This window comes from Pollicipes pollicipes, unplaced genomic scaffold, assembly GCF_011947565.3.
Source record: "Pollicipes pollicipes isolate AB1234 unplaced genomic scaffold, Ppol_2.1 Scaffold_7261;HRSCAF=8764_pilon_pilon_pilon, whole genome shotgun sequence".
NCBI classification, from domain to species: Eukaryota; Metazoa; Arthropoda; class Thecostraca; order Pollicipedomorpha; family Pollicipedidae; genus Pollicipes; species Pollicipes pollicipes.
Genome location: NW_023597054.1, coordinates 42,194,781 through 42,218,083, shown reverse-complemented (window position 1 = coordinate 42,218,083; position 23,303 = coordinate 42,194,781). Strand labels below are relative to the sequence as shown.

The 23,303-nt window shown below is 52.7% G+C and overlaps 1 protein-coding gene and 1 pseudogene across 1 annotated transcript; both read left to right on the top strand.

The window, feature by feature from the left end:
- The first annotated feature begins 2,255 nt into the window (after positions 1–2,255).
- LOC119112462 (gamma-gliadin-like) lies at positions 2,256–4,773 on the top strand. Its single transcript, XM_037236660.1, has 2 exons — positions 2,256–2,294; positions 3,827–4,773. Exons 1-2 carry the CDS (start codon positions 2,283–2,285, stop codon positions 4,622–4,624), a joined length of 810 nt encoding a protein of 269 aa, XP_037092555.1. The 5' UTR covers positions 2,256–2,282; the 3' UTR covers positions 4,625–4,773.
- Positions 4,774–11,843: 7,070 nt separating this feature from the next.
- LOC119111465 (xaa-Pro aminopeptidase 1-like) lies at positions 11,844–22,578 on the top strand (annotated as a pseudogene).
- The last annotated feature ends 725 nt before the right edge of the window (positions 22,579–23,303 follow it).

Genomic DNA, 23,303 nt, shown 5'->3' with positions numbered 1-23,303 from the left:
TTAAAACAACAGACGTGAACAATGATGATATAACCATTTGCACTCACGATGAGACAGTGACTAGTGCCAGTCAGAGGTCACGGGACCGAACGAGGGCTCTCCGCACCGTTTCAAGCAGGAAGCAGGAGTCGATAAGCCGAAATGTTGTCTCGCCGCCAAGTAGGCAGTGGACTCGCTGTGGCGGTAAGGGCTCCTTTGGCGTCAGTGACGTGTCCCTGCGTCGATCCTGTGTCAGGTACCCTGGTCAGAGGGCCTGCCGCATCAGGGGTGGAACCGGTGCATGGTGCATCCTTCTAAGCGCCTCCAGATCAACCAGGGTACCCCGGTCCCCGTACCGCCAGAATAATAGTTGCTAGTTTGCCCCGGCTGGGACAAACAAGCCCTTCAGCTCATCTCCAATGCAATTCATCTATGCGATTTTGAGGCAGATTCTTCGAACGGAATTAACAGTTACAACATGACGAGCGGCCAAAATTACACTATCGCGTCAGGAGCCCTTGGTGCTGTTCACGCTAAAACAACGGGAAAATGCGTAGGTGATTTAGTACGAACTATGTACGGATTACATGTGGTATATTGTGCATGTTCTGCATTACAAGATTTGCTTTTTGCAAGCTTTTAATATGCTATGCTATAACTTTCTTGTAGTTTGAATGCAAGACGATTTTACGCGCTAGAGCGCAGTATACCTAATCTCCTTGATTCATAATATCTCGAACTTACTTTGTTCATGCATCGCTTCGTGTCACATTCTTCCATTAAAATGTAAGAAAGTTTTGTGCTCTTTCAATGCACACGAGACATGCAGCACAATATTTAAATTTTCATGTCAACAACACAAACCATGTTACTCATATTCCAGGTAGCTGATCGTAAAGTTTCACTTCAAGAAAGAATGTCGCGTCAGCAGTCTGCGAATTTTAATAGTTTCACCCATTTCTGCTACCCCTACAAATCAGAAGCGTCGTGAAGCCCCAATGACGCATACTCAGTGTAAGGGTAGCGACTTTCAAAACGCAGCTTTTTGCGGGTTTCGTTTAACGCAAGTTAATAGGTATTGTGTGAATAAGTGTCTTTCTTTAAAACCAGATTGTGAGTCCATACAAAATCTTAAATTATGTTTATTTCGAAAACTGATAGCTTTGCGAAGTAAAAAAAGAGCGTCGGGAATCAAGTTGCACATGTTAAAGGTCGGACAAAATATAATGATGGCCAAATATTAGGGAAGAAACCTAGCATTGGGGGCCCAACCCAAAATTGGGAGGGGGCCATCCCCACATCAGCATTGGGGGGGCGGGGGTCTGCCCCAAAGAGATACAAAGTTCCAACCCTGCTGAACACGTCGCACTTTTTGACAGCTACCGCCGCTGCGCATAGTACATGATTCGGTCCCCCTCTCCCTCTCGTCGCACTCAAAACTGGGAATTATTTTAGAGTAGAGGAGACCGAAGAATATTGGTTGCCCAATTCCATTCCTGGCAGGCAACTTATCTTCGTCAGTTACTTCTTCATGCACCTGCATACATGGATGTAGTTTCATATTCAGTCGTGTGTGTATGTGTGTGTATGTGTGTGTGAGTGTGGGGGGGGGGGGGGCACCAGCCTCCCCCTTCCAGTTTCGCGTAGAAAGTGGGCCAACCTTGGCGATGAAGCACGTTTTTGTGTATTTCATTGGGAAAGTTTAGTCAGGTTTTTTTTCCTCAGCCCCCAACTTATCTTGCAAAACTCCATCCCTCCCTGGAGATTGTCAAAGCAATCACATGGACCTTAGGTATAATTTCACTTGCAACGAGCAGCCCGCCTTACCTCCCAATTTGAGCACCCTGGAATATGCATTACACCTCATGCCTCTTCTCAGGGCGTCGCCTGCTTTTTACGCTCGACCGATAGCTAAAAAGTGCGCGTGTGAACAGACTATCGTTAACACTTTTTACGATGTACTATAGACCATTGAAGTCACATCGGCTATGCTGGTTAACACAAACGCGATTTATTGAGACCACTGGCGGCCGCATCAGGTGCCCAGCCGTCGTGTGCGATACCGGCTGGCTGTGTGGGCTGGCCCGGGGGCGGTCCTCGCCGTGTGGCCTGCGCGGGGCGGGACCACCGGAAGGCTGGGAGGCGTCCGACGATGGACGCCTGCCGACGCCGGCCGCCTGCACACGCACCGGGGAAGGTCAGGGTGGAGGGCCGGCTAGGCGGGGTCGGGCGCGCCGTCCGTATATAAGCCGCCTGTCAAGGACAGGGCCACACACACCGTCACCGGACAGTCGAGAGTCAACATGATCGGGCAGGTGAGGAGCCGGCCGGCGCGGCTGCGGCTGCAGCGGTGGAGAGCGACGGCTGAGCGGCAGCCACCACATCACCTCAGAGCACTACCGGCCGCTCGGGGCTCAGAGGCGTACTCTGAACGTGTCAGACGCTCGGGGCTCAGAGGCGTACTCTGAACGTGTCAGACGCTCGGGGCTCAGAGGCGTACTCTGAACGTGTCAGACGCTCGGGGCTCAGAGGCGTACTCTGAACGTGTCAGACGCTCGGGGCTCAGAGGCGTACTCTGAACGTGTCAGACGCTTGGGGCTCAGGGGCGCGCCCTTATCGTGCTAGATGCTCAGTGGTCAGAGTCACGCCCTTATCGTGTCAGACACTCAGGGCTCAGGGGCGTGCCTTTATTGTCAGACCCTCAGGGCTCAGGGGCGCGCCTTCCTCGTGTCAGACATCCGGGGCCAGAGGCGCACCCTTATCGTGTTAGACGCTCGGCTATCGGCACCCAATTTTCTAGCTGTTCATGTGGGAGGGCATTGTGGTGCTTATGAGTGATTTGTTTCTTAAATTGCAGTGATGCCAGTCGGTTGGAAAAAGAAAGCACATCTATATATTCATATTAAAGCATGTCTTTAAGGCCCCAATAAATCCACCCAAACTGGAAAAGCATTGCTAATTACATGCTACCTTAAGGGGGGGGGGGGGGCTTTTGCAAGTATGAAAAACATCGCCATCATGAAGTACAACTGTGGACTCATTTGTCTTGAAAAGACTCTGCTCAAGCCCAAAGCATTTTGGGATCATGATATCGTAAGGAGAAAACTTGCTCTAAAAAGGAAATACAACTGGTTAACCAGGAAAGCACGCCACAATTTTTCACCCAATCACCTCAAGACCTGTTTCTCACTCGGTCCAATCTTCTTAATAACTCGCAGTGACAGTGACATGCGCATGGTTATACGGACGCCCGGCCCTGCCCTGGTTGCGCCCAACACCCGGCCCTGGCTCTCAGTCTCGTGAGGGCGGCTGACCCGTGGTAGCCGGTGAGCACTGTCCAGTCGCCAGCTGACCGCCTGCTCCTCTCGTGAGGGCGGCTGATCCGTGGTAGCCGGTGAGCACTGTCCAGTCGCCAGCTGACCGCCTGCTCCTCTCGTGAGGGCGGCTGACCCGTGGTAGCCAGTGAGCACTGTCCAGTCGCCAGCTGACCGCCTGCTCCCCTCGTGAGGGCGGCTGACCCGTGGTAGCCGGCGAGCACTGTCCAGTCGCCAGCTGACGGCCTGCTCCTCTCGTGAGGGCGGCTGACCCGTGGTAGCCGGCGAGCACTGTCCCGTCGCCAGCTGACGGCCTGCTCCTCTCGTGAGGGCGGCTGACCCGTGGTAGCCGGTGAGCACTGTCCAGTCGCCAGCTGACGGCCTGCTCCTCTCGTGAGGGCGGCTGACCCGTGGTAGCCGGTGAGCACTGTCCAGTCGCCAGCTGACCGCCTGCTCCTCTCGTGAGGGCGGCTGACCCGTGGTAGCCGGTGAGCACTGTCCCGTCGCCAGCTGACCGCCTGCTCCTCCGACAGCTGGTTCTCCTTGGCGCGATTGGAGCCGTTCTGGGCCAGGCCCAGAACGCGGCCATCCTCAACGAGAACCGCTCTGCCGACGTGTCCGGCAAGTACGACTTCGGCTTTGCGTCGGAAGATGGCATTGCCCGCGTGGAGACGGCCGGCAATGACGGCGAGGTGCGCGGTCAGTACCAGTACGTCGATGCCAACGGTCAGACGATCGTCGTCAAGTACACGGCAGGCAAGAACGGCTTCCAGGTCGACTCGCCCGTGCTGCCGAAGGCGCCTCGGGGTCTGCCCACCATTCGGCCCCAGCAGCAGCAGTTTGCCCCTCAGCAGCAGCAGTTCAACAACCAGCAGTTCGCTCCCCGGCAGCAGTTCGCCCCGCAGCCGCAGCAGTTCGCTCCTCGGCCGCAGCAGTTCAACAACCAGCAGTTCGCTCCCCAGCAGTTCAACGCCCCGCAGTTCCAGAACCGCCAGCAGTTCCAGGCTCCCCAGAACTTCCAGAACTTCCAGGGTCCCCAGCAGTTCCAGGGTCCCCAGAACTTCCAGGGCCCCCAGAACTTCCAGGGTCCCCAGAACTTCCAGGGTCCCCAGAACTTCCAGGGTCCCCAGAACTTCCAGGGTCCCCAGAACTTCCAGAACTTCCAGCAGGGTGTGCAGCGGTTCGCGCCCCAGGCGGCGCCAGCCGGCCCTCCGGCTGCGCGCTACCCGGCCGGCGTTGACCCGAGCTTCTGCCCGAACTACCCCCATCTGCCCTACCGCCCAGTGAGCTCTCCTGCCGCCGCGCGCGGAGCGACGGATTGGCTGTGCTAGGTGCTGTTTTGTAAGTGCCCTGGGGAAAATCAGGCGCATACGTTCTGCCCGAAATGTCCAGGCGAGCACGGCTCGTTTTCCCTGGCGTTAGTCAATGTGTGTGTTCAAAATGTTTTCTATTACAATGCAAATACATATTTTCCGAAAAACCTATTTCGTGGAAGAGGAGCTAAAACAAGGAACAATCTGCGTCCAGACGTCATGGCAGGCCGCTAAAATCTCTATATATTATACGCCCATATTATCTGATGCTGGGAGTTTCGGCAGTTCAGCGGTTAAGCTGCGCTTCTGGGAACCCAGCGGCGCGGGGTTTGATCCCCGCGACATCGACCCTTCCGGGTACACGTGCGGGGTTGTGCAACCGTGCGACGAAAATGTTTCGTTCCGAAAAATCAACCTTCCGGCCATCGAAGCAAATTCGGGCAGGCTGCGCCCCATACAACTTGGACGTTGAAAAACAGCAACCTAAAACAGATGTTTATGTGTCTGACAGCTTCAGCTTATCTGTTTGGGTGCCAGGAAAAATGAAATGAGTACCAAACTTATCCAAAAACCAAGTCATCCGTAAGATTGTCCAAACACAAACCACGAAGATGATATCCCTCTGTCAGAACCCTCTCGGTGGCCACAATAAGGAAAAGAAGAGATTATGTCTGTTCCCGAATTGACAAAGCAAGTTCAAAATGATGAAAGACTTCAACCACTGAAAAGATCTCACCCTGGATCTGATTCTCCGGATGAGACACATGGCACAAAATATTCGCGGGAGCAGCACGACAAAATGAGAGAAGAGAGTCCAGGCTAACAATGTCCACCGCAGCAAATTCTCTGTCGCAGCTCGGACACATAAACTTCTGACATCGATGTGATTTAGCCGTGTGACACACTAAAGGTAGACGGTAAGAAGAATTTCTAGGTAAATTTGTTAAAACATCTGCTTTCAAAACAGAACAACGTGTCGTGAACTATGTTGTAGCATAACTGTGGATAGAAAAAAAGATAATGTTATTAAGATAAACAATGTCGTCAAGATGCAAGAAAATGTTGTTGATTGCTGTAGATCTACATTTGAGCAATGCCACACGAATCACACAACCCTCAAGGCAGAGGCGCCATCTATTACCTGTGCCTTAGACTAGGTGTCAGGCAACATGATGTGCCACCTGCATGATGCACATAATCCTTGTCACGTAGCTCACACTTTGTCCATGACCAAAGCCCTTCCAGTATTCACTACGCAGGCTCGAATGTCCATCCTTCTCATATGCTACCACTCGTTAGCCCACACTTACTTGTTACCTTCCTTATCTCTGAAAACCGCGTCAATTCCCCTGTTTGGAATGGAGGGCTCGGCCTGACCGACGGACGCCATCTTCTCCAGCAGGCGTGGCAGCAGTTGCGCGCCGATCTGTGCGGGCTGCGTCTGCTGCTGCTCCCCCTCCACCATCATCACCGTCTGCCTGATATGGACCGACGATGCCATAATCTTGTCTAGTTCCATTGCCACGTTCCTCCATTGGTTCGCGGTACTGTGCTTGCAATTACATTCCAGTTATAAATCAAGGCATGCGCAGTTCAAACATACAACCGAAATGCCTTCTAAGCAACAGAACATCCTAAACTGACATTCTGAATGATACGAAATGACATTCTAAATCGCTCAAAAGTCATTACTTCAGAAACACTTTTTTGTTCATCCGCTGGTCGTTCCGTGGTGTTAACCGCTGGGCCTATGCTGTGCAGCCCATGGAGACTGCAACGTCGGGCATCTCCGTGTCTGTGCTAAGACTTGCGAGCGCGCATGGTGAAATACCATGCCGTGCAATTCGTTCACTAATGGAAGACGAGCATGGGCTGGCCATGCTAATGCGGGCTTATGACCCTATCTCGATCTTAGATCCACGTCCACTACGTCCCTGTACAACCCTGCACAACCCGGCAAAGCCCCTGAGTGCTCTCGGCTTAGGAATAGTCCACGGTGACTGAACCAATGTAAGATGAAAAGCGCCGGTGGCTTATTCTATGCAATAAGTTAATGCTTGGTTCCTTCAGCTTACTCACTTTAAAATACAAACATAGTTTATGTCGAGCTTGCCTTCTGGATTCTGTTCCAGAGGAAGGTGATATCAAAATACAAAAACGTGCTCCTCGAAATTGAATGCGCCACACCCGGTGACTTTCAATTTTTTTGTGCCGGTTTCTATCACCAGGACCTATCACCACCTCTTTCGCCTCATTGTTCAACGTGAGCCCCTCTCACCTTTAAAAAGAAGAAAATGAGCTCGCTCATGCAGAGCCGCGCCTCTGTATTAGGCGCCGCTCGCCTGGACGAGCTCATTGAGTACAGCGTATGAATGTGACTGCATGGTCACTGGAGAGGGGGCTCAACTACAGCAACGCTGCTGCAATCAAACTGCGTTGCGCATGGCATCGACACGACGAGTGTTTCATTTGCCCCACGCTCGAACTGAGGCGGGTCGTTTCCTTCATTACTCGTCCATTTCATTACTCGGGCGGGTCTATCACTGGATTGAAAATAAAATTGGCAGGTAAAGAAGCGGCAGCTTGCATATCTTCAAGCTGGCCGGGAACGAGTTGGGAGCTTGAAGAGGCAGACCCGATGTGTGATTCAGGCATGTCTTGAACCCTCTGGACAGAGGATCGCGATGGGAGCGAGAGAGGTTGGTCGTACGTGCTCAAAATTGATGGTATCACCCGGGAATTTGCAGTGACTATCAGAAGTGATTGTATCGATCAGTCGGTTATTGATCGCTTCGCACATGGTGGTGACTGGATGGCTCGTATGTCCAGCAGTTTTGGCTGTCCGGTACGTAGGGTTATATTGGAAAAAAATACCACCAGTAATGAAGACATGGATCATGATGAATAACACCACAGAATTTGACACCACTGGTAAGATGCAAAGTGTCTTCTTGTAAGCTTGGTCTCACGTCTTGCAAAGATGCAAGACGTGAGACCAAGCCAAGAACAGAAATTCCTTGGAGATTTCTGGAAAATGACCACATCTTACAGCAGATTTTTCTCCCCAGGTACAACACTGAAAACTGAGGCATCGAGTTTAGATGAAAGATGAATGGAGACTGAGAACGTGTGATTTTGATAGATGGTTGTCCATTGGCAACGCAGGTCTTCAAAGGTAATTCCCACAAAGTAGATGTTGGTTCCACAATCATCTCAGAAGAAAATACAGATGATAGAACCGACGTTGAGAAGTGCACTTTGACCTTGGCCTGAAATAGCGCAAGAGTCTTCGGCAGCAGGCTGGGTTATACAATGAAATTGCTGGATGTAGCAAACTTGAGTTCATTTCACTGAGCGTGCATTGAGTTAGCTAGAATGAGGGGAACAAAAAGTACCAGTGAAACTAGTGAGTACCGAAACTGGGATGTAGATAACGAAGAATATGATATAGATGAGTTTATTAAGGGGTGTGTTAGGGTATTGGCAAATTTTGAAACACTGCTAAAGGTTTCTTTTTGGAGCTGTGTGCGGGTATCTGTGCCAGCAGCGGCGCCAAGACGGAGTGGAAGTTTAAAGCAAGTACGCAAGATTCTGAGGACAAAACAGTCCTCCAAGAGGAGCGAACTATAGAACAGGGGGGCAACAGGCGGCACGAACGTAAATCAAAATGAATCCTGTGATAAACATGGTGAAGTCATTACTAATATACCGTTGGGCCGGCGGGAAGAAAAACAACTTTGGGAGCATTTGTATGCAGAAAGCGTAAGAAATACACGAGCAGTGAGTCGAGCCTGGTATGTGGACGAAGCCAGAAAATACGCTACCGGTCGGTGAAACGAGTGTGAAGTCCGTTGATCCTTCGCTCAATCGGTATAAATTTGGCCAAATGAATTCGGGTGAGTTTTGGGTAATGTGATGGATAATTTCGAGGCCGTCTTTGCGGGCTATAGATGTCGCAGTTCCATTGAAGGAAAGTACTGGGTCATGAAAGGTGATAGAAGCAAAGGCACTGTGAAATTTGGTGGTGTCAATGCCAAATAATTTACGTTAAAGGTACGTTGAACAGAAGGCGTTTGGTAAACACAAGAGCTAAATGAAACAAGGACTAGGTCATCAGAGCCGAAATCGGAGGAAACGTAAAGATATGCACCTTTTTGGTAAAGTGCGTAGTGCAAAAGCACGGTAACATAATGTCACACGCGAATGCGTCACAAAAGCGCGGCGTCACCCCCTCACGGTTCGTTCTCCGGGCAAGAACGGACGTCCTGGCCTCTGCGGCGTGACCTGGGGCCTTCTGATCGGGTCCAATCACAGGTAGCGCCGCTCCCAAAACGATTTGGAATGGGCTAGAAATCGTATGTGAGGTATCGCCCAGTTTGCCTTGAAACTGGACTTGTATTACCAAAAGTCACGACTGAACAATCGGAACTAAGCAGCGAGGGACTGTTATCCTCACACGGCATGACGCGGCAGATGTTGCGGGGAAATCTGAGATGTGAGCCGGCTGATTCCGATTAGGTGCAATATTTGGTAGGTGGTGGTGGCATCCGATAAGTGCAAATTCGGCGCCGTTCTTGAAACGATAAAGGTCGTATAGGATGACCGATGTTAGTATGATCGAAAGAAGCATCAGCACAAAACTCGGGACGTTTTTGTGTGGGGCCTGCATGATTGTACCCATATTTGTCGACCTGAAAAGAAGAGAACACCAATCCGATGTTAAATTCAAATTGACGAACGATAATGAACAACACTAAGGTAGCAGAGCAACCACATTGACGCAACACACCTGTGCACTGACAATCATATGAGCCGAGCGCGTGGTCTCTCAGACTAGCCCGGTCGATCATTCCGGTATTCCGGAGGCCGCGGCTCGGCAGGAATCTGCCGCCTCTCCTTCAGTTATGCCAGCCCATCCGGCAGAGACGGATCCTGGGCGTAACGGGAGTTCCCCCGGCTCCCTGGCTCGAGCCCGCGGCGTAATGGACAATTTTGCACCGGTATTGTTGCGTGGATTGCCGGAGCTTCCAGAAGAACGAATGAGGTCATCGTTGCTGGGCGTCGCGTCGTTACTGGTGTCGAACGGGTACGGTACGGGAACGGGAACGAAAGGTAGCGGTAAAAACTTACACATTTGTGGATATCTGTGTACATGCATTTCCAAAGCAATAAAAGACAGATTTTGGAAATAGTTTTTCCGAACTTTCAATAACCTGACAACACCGTGTCCTGGTTTTTTTTTAGAAGATGCTCATTTTCAATGGAGCTGGGACTACTAATTGATCAATGCATGGGCGTGTTTTGCTGTTTTTGAGGCGACATGATAAGCAGTCCAGCAGAACTGAAGAAACAGTTTGATAACTCCTCGTCAAACTGAAGGTCTGGGCGCTCTTTGACTTGTCCGAGAGTCGCTCAATGAGAGGAATGATAGACGGATCTTTGTCTCGTACCTCTCTGACCCGGTCTCGAGTCCAGCCTTCTTTTTCGAAGACGGTGGCCGAAACAAAGCAGTCTGTTTTGGATTGAGGCTCGGGTTCCACGCGAGACAAGATATCAGCTTTGACGTTTAGGCTGACTTGGAAGATACGTGATGAAAATGTCAAACTCCAAATGCATATATCAATATCGTTTTTCGTTAATTTAAAGACTATCTGGTGAGTCGGGCCACCAGGATTAGTGACCTTTAAAAATCCGTTCCATGCCAATAATAAGCGTTGTTGACTGCAAATGCCGTGTATGAACGAGATGATGGTGTTCAATTTGGCCTGCTGAAATAAGTAGAGTAAATCTAGAGAGAAAAACTGCGCGGTCGGATAGCTGGTCTATGACGACTGCCGCAACATGCTACAGTGCCAATCGTCTTCAATGATGCGGACGTTCAGGAGACGTTAATGCACGAACATAACATGTTCAGAAGAGGTGCGAACCCATACCATACCATGTTCACATACCAAGTTCAGACTTTTGACCAAAACAATTTTGTAGGGAGGGACGGCAGGCCCGATAATACCACTTGCGAGTAGTTTATTGACCTCGGATGCGGTGATGTCGGGGGTGTGCGAAAAAAAAATAATCGCATTGCAGGCGGTGCGGGTTTTTGTAGCCCGGTGTAGTGTCTTTGCGTTCGATGTAATGTTCGTTCACAAGGTACCTTTTGATGTCATGCATCGAAGTTTCGAAAACATCGGACTGTTGAGGTAGCATGTCACGGAGTTGTGTGCGATGTGGACATGGGATGTGGTCTAACTGAAAATCGGACAGAGTAATTATGTGTGTCGTCTCGGTCTCTGCAGACGCAGAACATTCTGCGTCAGTCGGGATGGCCGTGACAGCTGCGTGGACGTTAGTGAAGTCGTGAGCTTGGCTGGATTGTGCGGTACGCATTTTTTGTAACGTTTCCGGGCAGTTGGGTGACATAAGTTTTCCGCACCAGAGTAGAAATTTTGTCACATTGTGCTGTGACGCGTGCGAATAAAAAATGTCATGTTTAGACCGACCAGTGTGTCCCTTGATGATGCAGAGAGCCTCGATGGGTATGGCATTCCGTGGCAGTTTCATGCGTACTAAGAGCTTCGAAAAAGCTTGGACTTCGACGGTTTTTGTCATGAAGTTTCTGGACAACGTAGTGACCCTGAAAATCATCCAATCACCACCCTCTCATTGAGTGGATTTTTTTTGTCTGCTCGTGCCTTATTCACTTTCGCTTGCCACTGCTCTCGGTCTCTTGTAAACCCAGAAACGTCCAATTTTTGCGTTTTGTGTAATAAACAAACTGCGCTTGCTCGGCTGCCTATGAGCCCCTTCGGGGCCCAAGGGAGGACATGGCCCGTGGCCCCCTCTGGATCCGTTCCTGCGCGAACTACTGCGTGTTCTGCTGCAAGTTTTGAGGATGACGCGGGGACTGAAGCAAAGATGGCTCACAATTTTGGATCTTCCATTGTTGGAGATCTTTTAAACTGACACCAGATGCACTCATACAGAAGGTATCAGACTCGGAAGATCCGAGAAAATTGTTCTTCGCAATTCCTGTGACGAACATTTCAAGACAATCAGAGTTGCAAAATGTGTGGAGATGGCTACAGGCAAGACAGCGAAATAGTCTCGTAAATAGCGTCCTCGCTGGTAACCTTCACGCGTTTATGGCGCTGGTGTGGCGATCTTAAGTTGGGAGAAATTATAACGGTAGTACCGGCATTATGGTGTTGCAAGGCGGTTACCGCTAAGCCCCTGCTCCATACACGGCCAAATTGCGATAGTATCCGGGCATTGCAATAAGGAGGCCGTTTTCGAGATTGGTTCGTACCTCAGTACCCACTGTACAGTAGCAGTACGTCCGGTTAGTTGGTTTTCCACGTGTTTTGCTTGTTCAAGTTTTCCCTATTTAACACTACCTTTTAGTTTGTGGTGTACCCTGCCGTTTTTATCATGCAACACCATGTTGCTTACTGTGCTGTTTCAAAATGCTTTCTTAAAGTAGGCTTAAGTCGCATGAACAATGTCTGCTGCTGCTTTTAATGTTGTTTATTTTCCCATTTTTAAAAGATTTCTGGTCCATTTCATTCTGCTTGCTCAATCTGAATACCCCATTCTCTGTGCTGGTCCTTTACAGGACACAGGCCTCTCACACAGTATTGTACTGGCTGGGGCTGAAGCATGCATGCACCAAACTCAGTTGATTCTGAATTGTGCTGACTTTCAATCTGTTTGTGACAATGCATGAGCAATGTCATAACCACTTGTAACATTGGTTGCTATGTGTCAAAATTGATGGTGACCACACACTAAAGCTGGGACACTCAGATTTTTTTGTGTGTACACCAAAATTATTGCCTAAATGTCACTCCTGCACCTGTTTGTTGTAGAGCTTCCTTCTTTTTCCTGAATAATTTGGGATGTTTTGGCTCATGCTTATGTCATTTAAGAAAAAAGTATTTCTCAGAACCTATTCCATTCAGGGCAATGCTTATATCAGTGGCATAACAACCTGACTTGGAGTGCAAAATTAGAAGCATTTAGTTGTTGATAATTTTAGCTTTGAACTTGTGCGGCTACAAATGCAAGCTTTAAACCTCATTTTGGAAATAGAACCTGATGCTTGGCAGCCTTAATCTCCTGGCCTAAGAAAACATTTAAAAAGTGGTATCAAGTGTTCAGATGATTGATTTTAGCATATGCAGTGCATTCAAAGCATAGTGTATAATGCAGTTCCTTTATATCCAATTTTGGTCTTGTGAAAAGCCTGAGTGGGAGTTAACCTCACCTGTCATATATTGCTTTTATGTCTCAAACAAGGGCAATGCTAACCTATATTTTTGTGTTGTGCCTTAACTGCTTCTCTCCACAAACTGTGTCCTTTCAGTCATCAGCATATGATCTTTGTAGTTCATCACAGCAGCATTCTTTGTATCTTAATTGACACTAGTTCTTTTCAGCTTTTAACCTGTTTACTATGGCTTTCTATTGATTTGCCTGCATGTCACTTCCCCAGTTCAAACCTGATTGATCTTACACATCTGCAAAAATGGTGAACTTGTTTCACCTGCACATACCTTAAGCTGCTAGTAACTGTCTTCCACTGCTGCATTCTGGTTGAGCCGGTTCAAAAGGACAGCATATGTTGCAGACGTCAGCTCTGTGGAATGTCCACCATGGCTGGTGCCAAAAACACCACTCACCTGCTGAAGCACCTGAGGTCGCTCATGAAGAACACCAAATATGTCAATGAGGAGCTACACGCCTACATTGTGCCATCAGCGGACTCTCACGGGGTATGTACTGCTCGCATTACTATCATCGGATTGTTACGGAGGTATGTACGGCTCGCATTACCATTCATCGGATTGTTACGGGGTATGTACGGCTCGCATTACCATCATCGGATTAGTTACGGGGGATGTACGGCTCGCATTACCATCAGCGGATTCTCACGGGGTATAGTACGGCTCGCATTACCAGTCAGCGGAGTGTTACGGTTTAGTGTACGGACTCGCATTATCATCAGCGGAGTGTTACGGGGTACGTACGGCTCGCATTACGATCCGACCTAAACCGTGCTGTCATCGGTCACCGTCTTGATTTTAATGCTGCAGCATAAAGTTGCATCGTGTCATCGATTACCGGTCAGGCACAGGGATGAAACCGAGCTCCTGGTTTCGTAGTCGTATCCGAGCCAAGACGATGACACGAAGCCGAGGTCGACGCCGGAGCCGGTTGCTTTAAAGTTTAGAACTGCGAATCCGGAGCCGAAACCAGTGACTTCAAATTTGTTAAGTTAAAGCCAGATCCGAAGCGAGAAATGTGCGAGCTTAAGAAACAAGAAACCAAAGTAGAGCCCGCCAGCTTAAGATCACAAGGCCGAAGCCGAAGCCTGGTGAATAAGTTTCGAGAGAACAAAGCCATTTTCGCGTGCGCAAAACAGTACGGGCCCAGAAAATATCGTCATGGTTTTACGGACTGGGTGAGACGAGGTGATTGCATAACAGACGGAAGGTTCTTTGGACCGTCGTCCTGTAGCTGTGTGTTAGTACTTGCACGACGTTTCGGGGGTTCATTCTGTGGCCGGTGTCGGGTGGTACTTGGTCCTGGGGATGCCCGACTGGTTTGTACTCCCAGACATATCTGCGTCGCACTCCTGAAAAGTTATGTTGTAGATTGTGATGAAAAGACGGGCACCAATGCTGTTGAGAAGTGGAGCCGTAACTGCAGCGACAAAAACGCCATGGCGGAGCCGAAGCGAGCAGTTCAAGATCAGATGACGTAGAGGTCGTGGCCATGATTAAAGAAGTGTTGGTAGTTAGAGCCCAAGCGGACGCCCGCTTTTATGAATTACCCCAAGCTTAGGCGGAGGCCGAAGCCAAACGTCTGAAATGGCACGAAGCCGAACCCCAAGCTATTGCAAAGGAAGGTGCGGCTTTTTGAAGCCGAAGCTGAAGCCAAAGCCGACTTCCTCTCGTGCCTATTACCGGCCGAGGTGTGCGCTGTGACAGTACTATCCGTAGAGACAGTATACTATAAATTCCGTGCCTCTCCAAAACCTACATTTGAGTCGTACCGCCCAGTGTTAACACGTGACTTGTGATGCCCAAGCAGGTAATATGCGAGCTATGAATCGCGTGGTCCACGAATACCTGACAGCATGTGACATTTGATTCCCTGTCCAGGATATCGACTCTTGGCCCATGCGGCCCAGGGCAGGTGTCTGGCAGCATGCGCCTCGGCACTTGACCTGCAATCCTCCCTCAGAGTGCGAACGTAGTACCAGCGTGCCAGCGAGTACCAGCGTATGGCTGTTTATGTAGGACATTGACCTGTGACCTCTGACGCCAGAGTGAATACCTGGCGGCGTGCGACGAGCGGCGCGCCTTCCTGACCGGCTTCACCGGCTCGGCCGGCACGGCCGTGGTGACGCAGACACACGCCTGCCTCTGGACCGACGGACGGTACCACCTGCAGGCGCGCGCCGAAATGGACCTCAACTGGACGCTCATGAAGGATGGTCAGTGTGCACAGCCTGGCCACCCGGCCTGCAGCCGCTGTTTAGGTAGACGTGCTTGAATGTAGCGGCTGTTGTGGCTCAGAATAATCCGGTGTCACACTGAGGTGTTGTGCATTATTTGCCCAGACTGTGTTGTGTTCGTGGTACTTGTAGTGGTGGGGGCCATTCAATGTACTTTTCACAGAACATAGAGCACTTCTGCATTATGAGAGTATTGGTTCGTGATCATCACCAACTCTATAGTGTATTTGTGCCATATAAGTGGCGACCTGCCCTGCGTTATTACGTCAATATGGGATTCGATCGAATGCGATCGCCGATCCGAAGCTATCGCAGCTTCGGCTGCTCATGTCTGACCCACATTGCTAACAACGCATCGGATGGATGGGCGTGGTAGCGTCGCTGCTCGTCCCGCCTGCGGTGCGGCTGCCGCAGCCCGTGACGCGGGCCTCTTCGGCAGGCGTGGCCGGCACCCCGACGCAGGGCGAGTGGCTGTCGTCGACGCTGCCGGCGACGGGCGGCGCGGTGGGCGTCGACCCGCGCCTGCTGTCGTCGCGCGTCTGGGACACCCTGGCGGCCGAGCTGTCCGCCGCCGGCCACAGCCTGCGGCCTGTCCAGCAGAACCTGGTCGACCTGGTCTGGAACGAGCAGCCGGCGCGCACCTCCCAACGCAGTGCTGCCGCACCCCCGTCAAGTACACAGGTGGCGCTGCGGCCGGCCTGGCCGCTCGTCGGGGGCCGCCTGGCCGCACGCAGTCGTGCACGAGAGGCTGCTCTCGCGGGGTTTGGGTGCGGTGCTACGCTGCCTCTGGGCCAGTTGTCCCGTCTGCAGAATTTTGTCATATTGGACGGGATGCAGCCTCTTCAACCGTGGTACGGTTCGATTAGTTGCGGCATGTGATCTTGTACGTGTGAATGTGGCGGGCATCTAGTGGAAACCCATGTCGAGTGCTCGCAGAAATGAGCGTGTTTCCAAACGTGTTGTATGGCAGGGATGTCGGTGAAGAGCAAGCTGGAGGAAGTCCGCAGTCAGATGCAGCAGCGCAAGTGCAGCGCTGCTGGCGATCGCGGCGCTGGACGAGATCGCCTGTGAGTAATGACGGGCTCGACGTAATGCGTAATACGGACCACTGCCGCGTAATACGGACCACGCCGTGGAAGTTTACTCTGCGGCACCGTACGCCAACCACGCGCTGTTCGACGTCCGTAACACAGTATGAACAATAGTGTAGCCGTGCCTTACTGTGCTTCACGAACGTCATTCCTCCGACCCCACATGTCTCCACTGAAAGCGCCGCACCGAGTGGTCTTGTGTCGGCCCAGACTCGCTCCGGGCGGCGTCGCCTCTGGCGCTGATCGCGTAGCGGCGGACGCGCCCCGCCGCCACGTGGGGGCACCAACTGACGGCCGTTCCGCGTCCAGACCTGCGGAACCTGCGCGGCAGCGACATCGTCTTCAAACCCCGTGTTCTTCTCCTACTGCGTGGTGCTGCCCGACACGGTGCACCTGTTCATCGACGCGCAGAAGCTGAGCTCCGGGGTGGCCCAGCACTTCGCCGATGAGGGCGTCTCCGACCTGCAGCTGCACGGATACGAGGACGTCTGGTCATTCCTGAAGGATAAGGTGAGAACTGGGTGCGCCCCACGCGTCCTGAAGTAATCTGCGATGCAGTATAGATACGTACTTCTTAGGTTTTGGACGTTTCAGTTTCACGTTAATTTTGGTGTGCTAATGGAAAAGTTCTTGGTCGTGATAGTGCCTGTTTTCGTTGATGCATATTAACCACAGAATACAGCAACCCTGCTTGATCGTTACGTTACACTCATCTTTGATTGCTCTCACCACTGCGTTTAATTCTTGTCACCACTTGCGTTTAAGTCCTCTCAACCACGGCGTTTAATTCTTCTCACCACTGCGTTTGATCCTTCTCACCACCTCTCACCACCATGTCCACGTTTGGTTTTTCCGTGCTGAGCGATGTGTCCTACGCCTTTTTGGCTTCTAGAAGAGACGATTTTTTGGCGCAGCTGAGCATGCTTCCAGTTGTGCGCGTCTGGTCTTCGTGGCTCATGTGAGCGGGTGTAATCCCTGGTTCTGTCCTGCAATTACCCGGATGCAACGAGCGGGCATCCTTTTCATTTGCCTTTACCCGACGTCTGTTTGTGTTGCAGGCGGCCGAGATGGACGGCAAGGCCTGGCTCTGTCCGTTGGCCAGCCACGCGCTGACCGCCATATTCGACAGAAGCCAGCGCGTGCTGGAACGTACCCCGACCCTGTACTATGAAGGCCATCAAGAACGACACCGAGATACAGGGTGAGGTTGTGTGGCGTCGCCTGGGTCGCAGCCGGCCAGCCCGGCGCGCCGGTCCGTCGCGTCACGGATGCAGACGCAGATCGTTACAAACCGGAACACCGCTGAGCCAGGGTGGTCTGAACGTCTGAGCCGAAGCCCCGCCACTCGCTGCCTCGGAAGGCCCCGGAGAATGTCGATGCTGTGAGAGGCGGCTTTGTCACTTCTAGGTCAGCTACAACAGCTACCGCCAGGTCTCCACCTTCGCCGGCAGCGAGCCAGTGAGGTCATCGCCGTATCCGTATTATCACTGTGCCAGCCTGGACAAACACTGTTCGTTTCCACGATTGCACAACACGTCAGCGTGCTCAGTGCCACACGTCCGTACGGCAGGCATGCACAGCGCGCACGTGCGGGACGCGGCGGCAGCTGTGCACCTACCTGAGCTGGCTGGAAGAGCAGGTGTCGGCTGGTCACACCGTCACCGAAGTGTCCGGCGCCCAGAAGCTGGACTCGCTGCGGTGAGCCCGACCCGCCAGCACCGCCAGATGCCCGGCTGGCCGACGGCGGGCTCGGCGGCGGCTTGGCATGGCGCGGAGCGCTTCTAAACGAATGGTGCATTGTGTGTGGAATGTCTGACTCCGCAACGCAGCCTCATGTCCACGTTGGTCGCATGGCAGTGTAAGATGCCTGTGTCATCAGACGGCACCGTTGACACAGTCCCCTGGCTGCTGTTTGACAGGGCCGAGGCAGGACCTGTTCGTGAGCCTGAGCTTCTCCACGATATCGTCTTCGGGTCCGAACGGTGCCGTCATTCACTACCACCCGGCGGCCGCCACCGACTCGGCCCATTACGGCCGACGAGCTGTACCTGGTCGACTCGGGAGGCCAGTACAGGTCAGCCAGTGTGCTACCCCATCAGCTGAACTGAAGCACGCTGCAAAATTGTGCTCTCCACCCTGGGATATACCAGTTAGGGCAATATCGCAAAGGTGATTTTACCTCATAGGTGTAAACAAAACAGTTTTTCAGTGGACAAGCGAAGGCGCCTGAAACCAGCGTCTTGTGCTGAAGTTGATGAAAATGTTTTGGAGCTAGCATCCTGGGATCATTTTTTTGCCCCAACGTTTGTTCCTGGCAGTTGTTCATTAGTTGGCTTCCTGTGTAAGCACAGAATGCAGGCCATGGCCTATGCTGCCAGAGCTCGTGCACCAACTCTCTGATCCGCGTCACAATGCGCGCGGCTAGCTCGCCGACACAGAGCAGACCAGGTCACCGCTAGTTGAACCATTGCCACCACACTTGCGCATCAGCGCCAATCTGTGCGCGGTAATCACAGCTAGACCTGTTGGATGCATCGCGTGAACCACCCAATACTTGTTCCGTTGTTAGGCTGGTCCTAGTGTTCGGTGCCGCAGCATAACCAGAGGTGTAGAGCATGCACATCTTGAGCGGGCGTGGGCCCATGGCGCCAGGTGGATGAGACGACGTGTGGGTCAGTGTTGCCAAACTCCGCCTGTTGTATCATGTTTTTGGTGGACGCTTATTAACCATTCAGCTCGGTCGCTCTCCATTGGCGGCGTGGTCGCGGCGGAGACTTGGTCTGCTGTGTATCAGTCAGCGGCTGCGGTGACTAGCGCCCGCACCACCCGTCCTCCGCGTGCTGACACCCAACTGTCGTGCCCGCCAGAGACGGCACCCCTGCTCCTGCACCATCCGTCCTCCGCGTGCTGACACCCACCTCTCGTGCCCGCCAGAGACGGCACCTCTAGTCTTGCCAGAGACGGCACCTCCACTCCTGCACTCCTGCACCATCCGTCCTCCGGCGTGCTGACACTCACCTGTCGTGCCCGCCAGAGACAGCACCTCTAGTCCTGCCAGAGACGGCACCTCTGGGCCTGCAACACTCGTCCTTTGGCGTGCTGACACCTACTTCCCGTGCCCGCCAGAGATGGCACTACTGACGTCACGCGCACCGTCCACTTTGGCCATCCAACCAAACACCAAAAGGAGTGCTTCACGCGCGTGCTGAAGGGCCAGATCGCGCTGGCCACGGCCGTCTTCCCGAACAAGACCCGGGTGAGTGGCGTGCTGCCGCCACTGGCCCTGGCACGGCGGCGCCGCTCGGGCGACAGGTCACGCGGTACTGCTGGCCGTCTGCGGGCACCGGGAAGCCAGGGTCTCCTGCTCGTCCGATGTAAAAACCGTTATGTAAAGTGGGAAGGGCGGACAACGGATGTTTGACTTAGCCGGAGCATCAATAATTTGGCGGGTGTTGTCTTATAATGACTTTGTGAGAAACATTGGCGGACTGAGACTGGGCTCACTGCACGGTGTAACCGAAATACTGAGCTCGTCATTGGCTCTGAATAATCTGTCAGCTCCCGTGAGCAGAGCCGTCGCTCTTTCGCACGCACCAACCTGGAGGCATAGAGCCTACCGCTGCTCTGGGATAGAAATGTGCCAATCTTAGAATGGAATGCGCTGGGTGCCGGGCTCCGTTTTTCCGTCACGTTCCAGTCGTGAACTCCGCTTAACGCTGAACCGAATCGCGCAATTAGTATGCCGTGCACCGTGCGTGCTGTGTGCAGCTGTCCTCCGCGTAGCTGAAGAAAGGTAACACCAGCACAACTCCCGCAGGCTTGCAACCGGCGCCTGGCTGTCGGTAGCCGGGAGGTGTCACTCCCGCCTTTGACGGGCGTTTGACCGTCGCCAGGGCACACTGCTTGACCCGCTGGCTCGGCTGGCGCTCTGGAATGTGGGCCTCGACTACTCGCACGGCACTGGCCACGGCATCGGCTCCTACCTGAACGTGCACGAGGGCCCGATGACGATCCATAGCCGGCCGCAGCCACCCTCCGAGGCCGGCCTCGAGCAGGGCATGTTCGTCTCAGATGGTACGAGAGCAGGGCGTGTTCGTCTGAAATGGTGCGACAGCAAGGCGTGTTGGCCTGGAATGGTACGGCAGCAGGGGTGTGGGTCTCGGATGGTACGGCAGCAAGGTGTGTGGGCCTGGGATAGTGCGATAGCAGGGATGTTGGTCTCAGATGGTAAGACAGCAGGGCGTGCTCGTCTGGAGGTGCGACAGCAAAGCATGTTCGGCTCAGATGATCCGACAGCAGGGCGTATTGGCCTCAGACAGTGCCGCCACAGCAGTACTGCCTTACGCTGTACGATGGCAGGGACGGCACACCTGCTGTGCCCGTCTTAGATGGTACGACAGCTACAGTGTAACGTCATCTTAGATGGTAAGACAGAAGGTTATTTTCGTTTCGGATGGCACTGCTGCAGGCCATGTCCGTCTCAGAGGCGCGGCAGCAGTACGTCGCTATCTCGGGTGGTGAGACGACAGGAGATATTGGTCTTAGGGGCATAACAGCAGCGTATGGTCGGTCCAAACCGTACGACTCCTGGGCAGGATCGTCTCAAGTGTTTCTCATCTGTCTCATGCCCTCTGCTTGTCTCAGACGATTTCCGTTCGTTTCGGATGGTTTTCTTTCGTCTTGGATGGTTTCCGTTCGTCTCGGATGGTTTCCGTTCGTCTTGGATGGTTTCCGACCGTCTCGTATGTTTTCCGCTCGTCTCAGATGCGTCTGCTCGTCTCTTGGTTTCATGTTGTTCGCCGGTGTCATGGTTTGTGATGAGATGCTTTACTGTGACGTGCGCGCTCGACACGAGACACAAAATAACCTTAAGCATACACTGTGCCGTGCCCTGGTGACTAGTCGCCCACACTTGGCCGACCTGTCCATGACCTCACCAGCTGGCTGACCTCCTCAGAGCCGGGCTACTACGAGGACGGCCAGTTCGGAATTCGGCTGGAGAACATTGTGCGCGTGGTACCGGCGGCCACCAAGCACAACTTCGGTGGGCGCGGCTTCCTGACGTTCACGCACGTCACGCTGGTGCCGGTGCAGACCAAGATGCTGGTGCCGGAGCTGCTCACGCAGCAGGAGGTGCGGCGGCGCTGGTTGGGCGGGAGAGGACTGTGTTGACGGTCGACGGTCTTTGACAAGCTTTTGCAGGACTCGGGGTGACCATTGTGATTGGGCTGGAATGGACGTGCCTCGTTTGAGGCCAGTTGGTGGGCGGGACTAAAGCATTGTGTGTTTTGAGTGGCTGATTGTTATTCCGTCAACGAAGGGACGCTTCCTGGACTGACAGCTGGACTACTGTATCCATGGACTGGCGAAACCCCAGGTGTTCGACCCAATGTCCGCCGATTTGAGATTACAATGTTGAAAGCGCTCTGAAATCGTTTTGAAAGCCTACAAGATATTGAGATTCGAGATTGAAAACATCAATGCCCGATATCTTGCGATCTGAGGTGTCAGTCCGTTCTCATAGTCTCGAGTGATACTGTCTGCTGCTGTCAAATGTTCGATATTACCACTGTGTGTGTCATGGCCTAAAATGTGATCTTTGTCTACCTCCACCGCAATTCTGAATTGTCCACCTGCACCGCCATAAACGTACTTTGCCGATCGCTGCTGCACCCCACCTGGATTCTAAAATGGTAGCTATCACGTCTTCCTGTAGTTGGGAATAGCAGCTGCCGATAGTTTGTACTCCCCGTCCAAAGGATGACCCCTTCCGTTGCGTGTATCGCTGTCGCTGTTCTGCTGCGTCATCTGTCGTCGTCCGCTCGGCCTGGCGGTGACGGACGACTACCTTTGTCGTCGGCAGATCGGCTGGCTGAACGACTATCACGCCGAGTGTCGCGAGACGGTGGGTGCCGTGCTGCAGGCGCAGGGCCGCACCGCCGCGCACGCCTGGCTTTTACGCGAGACGGAGACGCTCGGATAGCCGGACCGGCGCGGACCGGCCGGCGGGCCGTGGCTGAGGTCTCAGCGACGCTGGACCGGTGCCTGCCAGCCGGCCGCGCGGGCGGGCTGTGGCTAAGGTCTCAAGCGGCGCTGGACCGGTGCCGACCGGCCGGCCTCGCGGGCGGGCTGTGGCTGAGGTCTCAACCGGCGCTGGACCGGTGCCTGCCAGCCGGCCTCGCGGGCGGGCCGTGGCTGAGGCCTCATGAGGCGCTGGGCCGCTCCTGTCGTGGATCTTTGGTCAGATGTCTGGCTCGGTGCCAGACGGACTTTGGTGGACGGTGCTGACGCGCTGCAGGATTCCGCGGGACGCAGCGAGCTGCTTCACTTCTCAAAACGAGGAGAATACAAGTTACAAATTGTTATGTTTAGGGCGTTCCGTGTGACCTCTGGCCGTGGTGGCGATCGATCGAGCTGATGTGGGAACTAGGACTCTACGGTCAACTCCGTACGGATAAGAGACAAGGGACTTTGAAAGCGTCAATACCAGGGAATGGAACGTGGTCAACAAGTTTTTGTTTACTATCAATTCCATGCTCGTGGGCGAGGACAATACGAAAATTGTTGCCTGCGATGTCTGTATTTGTTTGCGTTTGCGTAACTGTTTTGTGCTGGAGGGCTGGTCAGTATGCGTTGTTCAGACAACAGGTCAAGAAACACCAACATGCAGCACCATCAAGCACGTTAGCACTCATATTGTGCACTGGATCAGTCACCTGATAAATTTCAAATGACTGGTATCGCATACGCAGCTGACGGCTTGCAAATAATCTGTAGTGCGAGACCATTCAGAATATAAACAGTAAAAGTGCGGTTTTATTCCACTTCCAATAAGACGCGAGGCTGATGCTAATCGATTCAGGCTTAAAAGCACCGAATTATGACAATTGAATTGTAAACGCCAATTGGGGTACCAGTACTGTGCAGTACGGTAATTTCACTATGAATCTATTTCACTATATCATCCAGATCCCGTTTGAAGACATCAGGTTAGGGACTATACTTAATCACTGTCTTGCTTTGAGCAGCTTGGCTCCACCTTGTCAAGGCCATCATCGCTACGAATCTTTCGAATGAGAGGGTGCAGGGC